At 35.2% G+C, this 12,919-nt stretch overlaps 1 protein-coding gene across 1 annotated transcript; it reads right to left on the reverse strand.

Moving 5' to 3' along the window:
* Positions 1-902: 902 nt before the first annotated feature.
* LOC104079476 (endoribonuclease Dicer) lies at positions 903-12,272 on the reverse strand (the record flags this gene model as incomplete). The annotated part of the gene is made up of 8 exons (XM_009581529.1): positions 903-1,946; positions 5,798-5,953; positions 7,372-8,155; positions 8,444-8,619; positions 8,720-8,825; positions 9,157-9,339; positions 11,528-11,681; positions 12,059-12,272. Coding segments are annotated over 8 exons (2,667 nt in total), but the record flags the coding sequence as incomplete, so codon positions are not given.
* Positions 12,273-12,919: the final 647 nt, after the last annotated feature.

The following is a 12,919-nucleotide window of genomic DNA, read 5'->3' on the forward strand; positions in this document are numbered from 1 at the left end:
TATATATATATTTGTATGTATGTATGTATGTATGTGGGTAATATCACCTAGAATGAAAAACCAAAGGAGCATTTCAGTGTTTTGTCAGAACTGTTTCTCAATGTACTAACATTTCAAAATGACTTATTTCTTTAATTAAAGCAGAGCTTTCTTACTCCTTGGAATAAGGAACCAATTCACTATGGGGAAAAATTCAGACTGCTGACTGCACAGGAATTTGCCATTCACTTCAAATAGGGTTGGAATTTTACCATGGTTTGTTTTTAAGTGCATATTATCATAGGAAAATATTTAAAGTTTTAGAATGAACAAATACTAAGTTAATTAGTATAAGCAAAAGTAATTCAAGAAGATTACAGAAATACAAATTTGTACTGCTGTAAAATCTTTTATGAGACCATGTACAGAAACATTAAGCAGTTAACCTGAAATTAGTATTTACTCTGATTTAGTCAATTGCTTCAAACTTTGACTTTAAATATTTATGCAATAAAATGCCTAGACTTAAATTAAGCCTTCCAATTCACAACTTCAAATGGAAGTCTCCATATTTTGCTATCCTATAAACCATTCCGCTAATAAAAATTGTATAGTCTACTTTTAATCTTCAGAAGTACAGTCAAAGTGTAGTATTGTTGGGATTAAATTATGGGACAAATTTGCTAAATATATTTGCAAAACATGATCACTACTTCTAGAAGTACACTGCAATCTTCCAGAGTTCTACAATAACTTATTTCAGCTAAATGAGGATCTAATGTCAGTCATATACAACTAGTGATACAGCCTCACAGATGAAAAATGCTGCTTTTTCCCAAAACTTGGTTAGGCTTCAGTAAATATTCTATCTGTACCAAGTCAAAATATGAATAATCGTTGAGATACAGCTTCAACAAGTATCCCCCTCTAAAAAAGGGGCAAGTTATTCTTTTCTAAGATTTTGTATTCAGAGGCTATTGACTTCTTAAAGTACCTCTTTAAAGACTACATATGGGAACACAACTTAAACTGCTTCTCTTACATTTACAATACGAGAAAAAGCCCTAGTTTCTTTAAGACAACTTACCAGTAATGGTATTATAATGGTATGAGGCATGAGTAAATGCCTGAAGGAGATAAGCCTTGTTCTTAAAACTGTAGTTTATTTTCTTCTCAAAGTTTTCAAAACCAGAAATAAGGTGATTTAGGGTTTTTTCAGCATCTGGGTGATCAAACATACACCTCGGTGGAATCTTCAAACAGCCATACTCCAGGTCTTTATACAGAGAAGGCTCTGAATTAGCTACAGAAGCTACAGAGTTTGGTGAAAGATTTTTCTGCTCACTGTTAAAATTCTCTCTGGTAGCACACAAAGTGCCTTCCCAATCAGTCTTTTTAATTACAGGGAGCACCTTCAGCCCCAATGAACACAGGAAAAGCTGAGCAGCTCTTTCACCGCAGCTGGTCAGATAGCAGCCCAACAGGGCTTCCACACAGTCTGCAATGCTTTTGTCAGCAATACACTGCTCTGTATGCAAGTCATATGAGATAGACTGTTTTCCTGCATCAACACCACAGTTTTCTTCTGATGGATTCCAGAAGCCCACTACAAAATCATCCTCTTCAACGGCCTTGCTAGGATCCAGATAGCACATAGCATCCCAAGAGCTATAGTCAAAATCATCAAAATCTGATGAAAACTGAACATTACCCAGGGATGACTTTTTGGGTGCTTTCCATTCATAGTTTGAATCAGTGGTTGAAAAGTGTGAGAGAGAAATTTTCTTCACAAAAGCCCCTGATCCCATTAACATATTATCAATGAATTTGATATGCTCCTGATCATACTCCAGAAAATCATCTTCAAAGTCTGTTTCTTCCTTGGGTAACCTCCACATTAGGTCTTCATCCTCTTCATCATCATCATAATCATCAAGTTTACCATTAGCCAACAAGTTCTCCTTTGTCTATGAAAGAACACAAAAAATATGGTACTGAAGAGGGAAACGAGAAACTTTTATTCCACAACGGTCAGAAGAGTAAGATTTGAGTAGTGTCTGCTAATAATTAAGACTGATTTTTAACTTAATGTTCCTAATTACGTTGTCTGATCAGATACAACCTCAATTAACACTAGCATTCTAAGACTAGAGCAATTGTCTTGGAATATAAAACCTTTATTACTAACGTATAGTAGCGTATGTTCTACATATAACACATGCTGCATTTCATAGGAACTCGTGCTTATACTTGAATGTGATGTACATACAATTAATTTGAAACCCACTAAACATTATATATACTTGCACGACAAAGTAAACAAAAGAAAGAATTCTAAATTAAATTTAGAGAGGTACAAGAAACAGTTTTGATTGCATTCTTCTCTCTAGCTGCTAAGTAAGGCTACTACAAATGTTTAACCAATGTAATTTTGAAGATTCTTTCTACATCCTTCTATGGCAAATACTAAGGGGCTTGCAGGGTTTACTATAGTCACAATCACGATAACCTCAGTTTTGGGACACATACAGAAAACGCATTCAATGAAACAACTGCAAGAACTTCTTTACCCTAGTCCTTCAATAAACATCACCTGAAGCAGCAAAATACATTTATCTATGCTCTCAAACACAATTAGATGCAAATTAATTCAGTCTACTTGGCAAACTAGTAGAAAGTAAGTTTAGTGAATCGGTCTAGGTGATTTTTATACTACAGATCAAAAATGAGAGTCTAATCCCAGTTAGCTGGCAAAAATCTAATGCTTAGTGGGTGGCAATCTTGACCACATGTGTTGGGGATTCAGTAAATGATCTTGCTGCTTATTAGATATTGGCCAATTTTTGGTTGTGTAAGAATTATTAAGTTGTACTGTGGTTCTTAATTTTAACAATTATAAAATCTCTCCAGTTTATCATACATGTAATATCACCAGGATTTCAATACAGCAGGTCTAAAAATGGAAAAGCAGAAAAAATGGCACACTTCTGTAACATAGGTTTTTGTTGTTTGTTTGTTTTTAAACTGAGTATTAACGTATACATTAAATCATGAAGGATGATAATAACTCAATGCAAAGGCAACTAGTATTAATCCTATCCTTTAAACAAGTACATATTTGTTTAAAGTTTTGGGTTTTTTCAGGCTATACTTATAGCCTTAACTAATTAAAAGAAAAGTTAAAGTTGTCACCAATTTTCTAATACTTACATACATACCCACAACAGTAAAACTAGTGATGTCTCATGTTTTTTCCCTGCTCATATTGAGCAAATTGGTATGGATTGATGTAAATTATAAATTGAACACAGATATGCCCAAGCTATACAATGCTGTACAATTTGCCATGGCCCCAATCCAGGAAAGCACTTAAACATATTAGCTGAATGCACAAGTAGTCTTCCTAACATCAAAAGGACTATTCACAGGCTCAACCCAGCATCACTGATGTCAGTGGGAATTCTGCCACTGAATTTGATAGGAGCAAGATCAGATTCAAAGTGCTTTTCTGGATTGGGTCCTGAAAGCCAACACCATTTTGAATCAAGTGAAACAGCCTATATCTGCCCTCAATCTATGTATGTCATATTGTAGGTCTCAGTCATTTAATCTTGCAAATCTGTGAACCAGATGCTACCACTGGGGACCTCTCCCTTTGGGCCAAATGCACAACTCTCCAGAGGTGTGGATGGGTGGCAGCTGTGAAGTGCACTAGGCAGCACTTGAAAGCATCTAAGGATCAAACAGATCACGATATTCCTCATCAGGATGGAGCAGGCTTAGTCAGGTTTAGTAATGAGAGGAGAGGAAAAAAAAGTGGCTACAGAAATTCATAGTTTAGACATTTTGCCAAAAGAATTTCTGCTGCTGTAATTACCCATCTCACATATACACAGCAGGGATTTCTGTAACTTTAATTGATCAGAAAGAGATAGCAAAATTTGATTTGAAATAGTTATTTTGGATACTAGCAGCAGTATAATGCTCAAAATAAGACTAATTTAACCAGTCCCAACTAGAGCTAGTGCTGATTTTTAGTTGTTACACACCACCTGTAATATCTGTTACTGAAATAAAAATACACTCTCTGAATAAGACACGTCCATAAGGACGATTCAAAACAGATTTCAGTGTCTATTTTCACAAAGATTTAACAAATGATAAATTTCTTTTTTACTACAATTTCATTCACAAGTTTCTTAAAATAAAATTAATTTTGATTAGCAGCACAGCTACATGAACTACTCTAACATTGTCTGCACATCGCTTCTTGCATAAAAAAAAAAAATTCTAATTCTGATGAGAATTAACAGTAGGTAAAGGAGCCAGGAAGCAATTCTGGTAGTTGATTTTTTTCATCATTAGACAGCATTTCAAACAATGAGCCCCAGATGAAAGAACCTTTTTGTAAAGAATACCTGACTGATTTTGAATAAGTTATGGCCACTTACAAGCTGAAGATAAATACATGTAAGTGCTTTTTTTTCCTGCTTTTTGGAAATCAGCTATTTGATCAAATGAACAAAGGAAGATCTTTCCCCTTAATAAAGCCTGATAGCACAAAAAAAAAAATCAACTAGGATGTTTTAGTAATAATTTGTCATAATGATATGAGATTTCTAGCCCCACTCATAGACTATCAGCCCATGGAAGGAGAATGAAATTTACATCCAAAAAAGCAAAATATCAACTTGGCACAAAAAAACACTTCTTAATTGCATCACTGTCTGCATTTCGGTCTGAAATTGTGTGCTTTATTCACAAATAAATAGTGACTAGCAAAGAGGAAGAGGCCACTGAAAAGTTATGGAGAACTAAAAGCTTTTTAAAAGCAATGATTAGCTCCTGTCCCAAATGTGCTATTTTATTTTTAGAAAGGTATAGCAGTAAGTCTCTTTGAAATGAAGTCTTGGCACAATACAGAACCACAATAATCAGGTGGTTTTATTCTGCAATAAACATTTATTTGCACAGTACATCTACCTAACAGTCCTCTCATGTGCCCTCTGGTGGTTCTACAATCCAAGTGTGGTCTTGAGAATTGGGAAAAAGAAAAAAATTCCTCCACGCCCTTCCCCCGACCTCCAAACCGGTCTCAAACACTTAAAGATTACTTTACCGACTGCTGTGATCAGTGATATTTCTTACACATGCACTTCTACTCTCGACATACAATGAGTTTAGTCGGAAAATAATTTTAATCATTCCTCATTAAGATTTGCCATTCTGAAGCTTTTGGTGACAGACAGTGAGGGTGTCTAAGCCAGCATTGTATTTTGGATGAGAAGTAGCTCTCAGTAATACCCATGGTGTAGCTAACAGCTACCAATATTGAACATTTTATCAAGCCAGTTTTAATCTTCATTCTGCCTCAGCACTATGAAATACAGGAACTCCTTTTCATATATTCTATAAAGGTGAACACATTATTTATTAAAAAGCAGTCTTCTGCCTATACATATTACAGCAAAACCAGTACAGATAGTCCCATTTAAAATTTCCAAGAGAAATTTCAGAAAAACTCCTGATAGCATGCTAACTACAAGCAAAAAAGTTTTTCTTCTCTGCTTTTTCATTAATATATACACTCATTATTGGACAAAGTTCAGTAAATTTCCTTACATCAGGTTCTATTCTGGATCAGTTTTCCTCTTATTTTCCATAAGTTATAGTGAAGTTTTAGAAAGGAAATGAAGATACAGATTTACTTTTTTTTGCTGAAAACATACCAAAATATCTGGGAAGTGGGAGGAGGTAGGGGTGAGAGAATACACACACACCAATAATTATTCCTCAACATAGTTAAATGAAGTCTTACCATTTCATCTTTCTCCCACTTATCAGTGTTGCTCTTGTCCTGGTTTACTATGTAACCAGGAGGAAGCCAATTGACTGGGGGATCAAAAATCGATACCACCATACGACTAGGCAGTCCTTTCTTTTTTCCAAGGCGATACAAGTTACAGTTGCTGACCTTCAAGAAAAACATTCTGATAAACCTCTGGACATACATTTATAGAAAAATAGGTTAAAATGCAAAAGGAGCGAAACAATTTTGCATGTTAAGCCAGATCTTGTACCATTAATGCATTTTCTCTAGTTCTCAAAAGGGAGTTCAGCTTTCTTAATATAGTACAACCAATTCACAGCAAGGTACAGATTTAAAAAATAAGCACATTAGGTGTGACAATTTCAGTTAAAGAAATCTGATAGATTAAATTCTCTTTGCAAAACAAAATTATTGCTACTTTTAAAATAACAGTAAATATAACCTGTACAAGTGTCACTAATTACCAGTATTAATAATCAACATTCAGACTAGATTTGGAATGAAAAATGATTGCTATTATGGGTAAATTGACCTAAACCTTGGCAGTAGAAAGCGTTAAAACAGTTCCGTATAACAAATCTAAGTCATAATCCAGATGTTGTTTTGATAGCCTCTAAAATTCTTTTAAATATTTTAAAGGGAAGGGAAAAGAGCACGCTCACATACACAAACATACTTCCTTTTCAACTATCAACTTCTGATCTTCGTTTCTCATTTTAAACACACTCTCCATGTTTCAAGTCTTGAAATTTTAACTTGAATATTCAATCACTTCCTTTATTTGAACTGTGCAATTTATTTAGCCCTCCTTATTTTCCAAGATTAAGCTACTCAATCATTTAATTCTCAGAGTGATGCATTTTATTAAAGGTAGACAGTCAAATTCTTAGCATTTAATTCAAGTTATCACATTACGTGGTGAAAAAACCCCAAACAAAACAAACTTTCACATGACTGATTACTCCAGAATTTAACAACAGCAACCGAACTGAAGACTCTGCTCACTACTGTTTACATTTACTTTAAAGTACTTTTAAAAGTTTTGATGAAACAGTTCTGTAAGATTTTTTGTTGTTGCATTTTTAGTGTTCTTGTAAGATGATGCTCAAAGTTTTCAAGAAAAGTAACTTACTGAGGAAACAAAGGAAAGGTCAAATAAAGCTACAACCTAAGGCTCTGTGCTGCTAACTCTCACGCCTTCATTCAAGCACTCCTGTTAAAGAGTTTCTACTCAATACAGCTCTAGTGTTCAGTCCACCAAATGTCCTCACTAACCCAGAACTTTTAGTTCTGCTCAGTCCTGTCTTTTCTTAAGCTGGTAATCAGCTGGTTTAGATTTCAAAATGAACTGTAGAAAACAGTTTCAATCAATCACAGTTATGGCAACATTAATCCTATAGTCCTGTATTTCTATTCCTAATATGCATGCTACCCAATGTATAATCAGTAAAGCTGTGGAACTAAATCAACCTCTTGCCATTCAATCTTCTAGTGAAATTTTCATATATATGGCTTGTTACAGCATGCCTTTTACATAATATCATTGGATTGTTGCTACTTACTTTTTTGCTTCTCATATATGACAGCCGTCCCTCATGAGCATCAGGGTAAGTGCAAAACAAGTATGTAGTGATGGCATGCTTTAAAAATGAATCACCAAGCATTTCTAGCCGCTCCAGATTAAATCCATCACTAGCATTTGAAAGAGTCAAAGCTTGAAGAATGAGACCAGGATTAGGACCAAGAGTTTTTGAGGAGTACCCACTGGAAGGGTTCTTTTCAGAATCTGCTCTGTCTTTTGAAAGAGTAATAGCTTTTGAAGTACTGGTGGTCACTGCCATTTTGGGGCATCCATCTGAGGTAGATCTGTTAGCATTTCCATCAAGGTATTTATTACTCAGTAGAGTACATTCATTGCTGGACTTGAGCTGGTTCTCACTGCTGTATAAATTCTGAATGGGATATGAGGTAGTTGGTTGTACAGGTATTTCCTGCCTGCAGTAATTCAGCTGATTTCCTTGGCAAAAGTCTCTGTTAACTAAATCACAATTGCCATTGGCAAGATTTTTATTATAAGAAACACCATTAATTGCTGCAAGTTCTGCCGAGACATCAATTTGGAGTTTACTGGGTGACTCATTGAGCAATGTTCTGTAACTCACAGACATTTGGTCATGGTTTTCTGCAGAAGAGGTTCTATTAGCACCTTGATGTGCAGCATTTTCAGGGACTACAATTGTGCTGTGCTTACAGTAATTTTCGTTCTCTACTAAAGAGGAGCTAGGAATAGAGATGAAGGATTTGCTGTCAATAGACTTTTTCCATCCGAAGTCCAAGTTAGGATATCTGTAAAGATACATGCCGATTTTGTTAACGAAACAAGACAAGACGACTCTATATACACATACATGTTTTTTTTAAAAAAAGCCACGTTCTTCCAAAAAGAACAGTGACTGCAGCATCTAACTTCACCACTCACAATCAAGTCTTTTTAAACTATGTTTCACTGAAAACTGACATGAGTTAAACAAAGGGTATCAGTTTTAAATTCATGTAGTAATGGTTAGGTTTTCACCTTGTTTTCCAATGAAGTCAGATATCATATTGAAAAATACATATTGAAAAAATACATGCCTGAAATCTGCAGGAAGTGATTTAACCCCTACACCAGCATCAGTGGCTGGTTGAGCTCTTTGTTCCTCTGCTGTCAAAAGGCAGTGCAGGCGATAAAGTATGCTGGGGAGGCAAACTGCTTTTCTCCACAATGATGCTGGAATAGGATGTATAGCACAGAGCTCTGGAACCAGTATCTGGGGAGAGGAAGGGTGAAGAAAAGAATTTTACCTGTAAAGTTGGTCGTCATATGACTGTTAAGAGAGAGGCAACTTGAATTAGATTCTTCTACGTTACCTGCTTATTCTGCAAACTTTCCCACTTTGCTTTCCTCTTCTCAGCACTGCTTAGTGGAAGCGCTTTCCCCTTCTGATTCAAATGGCGAGGAGTCAAAAGATTAAGTCTAAAAGCCATGTGAAAATACTTTAATGTAAGTACATGATTAATGAATAGAACTTAGTAGCCTAAACTTTCTAAAGTGATGACTTATTCTTAGTATTCAACCTTAATGCATTGTGAAATGACAGCACAGTTACCTCTGCAAAAAATGGACTCAAGTTACAGTTGTTATAACGCAAGTACTCCTCAAGAAAAAAAAAAAAATCAGTAATTGTTCTGGAAAACACAAGCCCTCAGCTTTATCCCATAATTAAAAAAAAAAAAAAGAAAAGAAAAAAAAAAAGGCACTTTATTGTCAAACTATAAACATCAGACACGAATATGACTGTTGTTACCTCGAAGATGTGTGGTCCACATCCAGCAGTGGCTGGTTGAGATTGGTCAGGTCAAGATTATACTTTGTTTTATAATATTCAGCAAAAGTTTCATATTCAGGGGAGGGGAATTTACTGAGTGGAGTAAGATCAGTGTATACATCAGCTACATAGAATCGATGAGGCTGATCAAAATTTCGATATCTAAAAAAAAAAAAATACATATTTTGGCATACGTTATAGCACAAGCTTTACTCTAAGGCTAAGTTCTTCATGTTCTAATGTGGTCAGGTGATAAACCGTTAAATAGCTCACTTGAGGTTTTTGGTTGGTGGGTGTTTTTGTTGTAGAAACCATTTGCTTAGCTAACTCAAATAACTAAATGAGAAACGTGCTATAAGATAAGGAAGCCAATCTATAATCTGCAAAATTCTCTCTATAGAAACATTTAAATTAAATGCAGGATTTATATGTCTTCAATATGTAATACAAAATCAAGCTCTGGACAACAACCTCCAAGAGTAGTGTTGCAAATGATAATTTCTTAATTCCAAACACCCAACAATTAAACTTAATAATTTGGCTTTTTAATGTCTAGTCTCCTATGTGCTACAATCAGTAGAAATGGAGCTCTACCGCATACAAAGATTGTACTACCTTACATCTAAACTGGCATTTTAATCAAGTCATCCTCGAAGATAAAGTTAAAATACAAACCTCCAAATACCTAGTAAAGTAAATTCACAAGCCTTTCAAGGACAATGCAGTTCTTGTAATACAGGCAGAATGTTAGAAATATAAAGCCAGAATGCTGCAACACCTTTATTGTGATACTACTGTGATCATTGGGTACTATGGTGATAAACACGCGCAGGAAAATAATAATACTAAAAAACCCCATGAAATCAACATTCAGTATTTAGATTTGCATATTAGCTTATTTCATACTTTGATCTGCTGCATTTATCATTTTAAGCTTCTATTCTATCTAAATAGACATAGCTAAATAAAATTACCACACTATTAATGAGTCTTTTTAGCTTTCTTCCAAAGAGAAAAATCAAGAAAACCATATTCCGAGGCTGTCTGAACTTCTTCACTGAAGAACATGCTGGTTAAAGGAGCTTTCAGGAAATCCTTTTTTCTTATCTTATTCACCAACCATGCCTATTCTGAAGAATTCCATCAGGACTGTACCGATACACAGTCATTGTATTATGCTTCCCCTTGAGGAGCTTACAACCAGGCAGGATAGAGAAGGACAAGCACATATTTCCAGTATTTTATGTTGACTGAAAACAAAAGTACTTGAAATTCTGGGATTTCTTAATGTATGAAACAAGGTCAAAAATTTTTGGCTTCTCCCAAGCCTGAACTTTATCAGATGGCAACTAATGATTCTAATAAAAGAGATATACTCGGCCACCTATCCCAGTCCCACCCCCAATCAAAAAGGAGGGAAGGAGGAAGAATAATACTGGTTTAGGGACTGTGGCCAGATCTTCACACAGGTGAAATACCATACCTTTATTGAAGTCCAGCAACTGTGCTAACTCACACCACCTATGAGCTACTTCTATGGTGTTAACTCTGATCACAATGAAGTAATGCTCATACACAGTGATGGTCCGTCACCACTTTTTTACACTAGCATTTTTACCACAGTAGTCATCAGCACAGGTAGGAAGACATTTAAAGAAAAAAAAAAGTCTAACACAGGTGAGGCCAAAACAAAGTACTAATATTTATCTTCCATATATATTCTGCAACTACCTTTGTTTACAATATACCAGGTACAAGCACAAGCCAGTCAGTCCCTTTTTTTTTCTTCACATCATGCCAAACATGACATAGGGAATAATTAAGTCTCCACAAAACCCACTAATTCTGGAGAACCATATCCAGTACATAAAATGATGTAAATTTCTCCTCTAAATACGACTCAATAAAAAGATTCTTTTAAGTGGTCTTTTTCACTTGTTAATTTTTCCATCTACCAACAGCATACCTTCCTTTAGCAGGCCTTTGGTGTGAATAAGCAGTAACCAGAGAACAGGACTCCCACTCAATCGTCCAAATTAAAATTGGTTTCAGTAGGCCAATGATGAAGTCACAATGTTTTATCAGAATACTACATAAGTGGTGAACTCTACTATTCCTAATAAAAAGGTAATGAGTCTTGGGAGGCCTAAATACTTAAATCCTACTATATAAGATTAACTATTGACTAAAAAAAAAAAATCTTTAAATTATTTGAGACACCACCAGATACCTTCAGATTAATAGCATACATTTCTTACAAGCAATTCTGTTGCAGATACTAACATCCCTTTATTCAAGTGTTTGTGTAAATACAATAGGTACATACCTAAAGTATGTATACAGTACTCACCGTGGAATGATAACTGCATCCTGGTAATCTTCTAACTTGAAAATAAAAGGCATTTCTTTTGTATATTGTGTACTGGGAATGCCTGTACGTGCCTCAGATTTCTCAATGTCTTCCATAAACTTAAAGTCAATGTCCAAAGTGCTGGAGTCATCAACTTAAAGGAAAATGCATAACTCAGTCATTCAGGGGAGAGTTTTCCAGACTGAACTTTTCTGGGAAGTTGTGAATTACAAATTTTTTTTCTTATTCTAGACACATATTTGATTATTTCAAAAAAATTTCAAAGGAGACATATATACGATTTTAGACCCTTATGGAGTCAGCTGAAACCTACTATAAATCAATTCACATCACCAAGTTAACTAATTTGGAATTGTGAAGAAGTAATAAAAACATAACAGACAAATTTTCATACTACCATATATGGTATTATTTCTACAGCTAACACCTGAAATTTAACATAAACATTAACAGACATGTTGCTAAAGGAATTAAAAGTGAGTATTTAAAAAACGAGAGCTCTGTTCTTACCAACATTAAGAGGTAGAACACAATAGGCTGAATCAGCTTCTGTGGGTTTGAACTCTAGTGCAGGTTTCTCAAGACGAAGAATATGTGAAAAAATGTACTGGTGGAGTCGTGTTATCAGCTCAAGCATTTGCAGAGACAGCGTAAACCCAGATTTCTTAAGCTCAATAGATATTGTAACCTCTCCAGAGCGAGTATACACAGGAAAGTGAGGAATCTAAATAAGAAAAAAACAAAAGAAATCAAGAGAGAACATCCAGAGTAGGATTCCTCTACAGAGTACCAGTTATTTAGTTCAGATGCTGAGGCAGTGCTTGCCTGACCCCACAGCAAACTGGATCAGAATTTTGACCTTTGATAACCTTCAATTATATACGAGATTTTGAAGGCTTAAAGAATGACTGATTTTTTTTTTAGTAGTTCTCCTTGTCTTTTACAGCTCTTTTCTTCATAAAAGATCAAGTAAAAATGGAAGTCTTCCATTATAAAGGAAGAAATGTGAAAAAAGCAATATTCCTCAGCTGAGTCTCATCCACAGAAAATGCCCTTCTATTAAAAATTTTCCTAAGCAAGAGGTGCCAATTTCAACTAACATGGCTTACTTTTTCTGCTGCTGCAGACTAGGAACGCTGAGAGGACTTGTTACCATAGCTTTCATATAGATAAGGTAGCGGTGCAGGCCATCTCTGTAGCTGATACGCCACTCTTATCATACCTCATACAAAAAAAAAGGAGGAACATTTTGAATTTGCCACCGCAAAATAATAAAAAATAAAATTGTAAAACAAAAGTTTGGCAAAAAAAGAACAGATTATTCCATCACTAGAGACAGAAAATGAAGTGGTGACTGGACTGTATGGATTC

The sequence above is a fragment of the Fulmarus glacialis genome, unplaced genomic scaffold (assembly GCF_000690835.1).
Source record: "Fulmarus glacialis isolate BGI_N327 unplaced genomic scaffold, ASM69083v1 Scaffold2570, whole genome shotgun sequence".
Lineage (NCBI taxonomy): Eukaryota > Metazoa > Chordata > Aves > Procellariiformes > Procellariidae > Fulmarus > Fulmarus glacialis.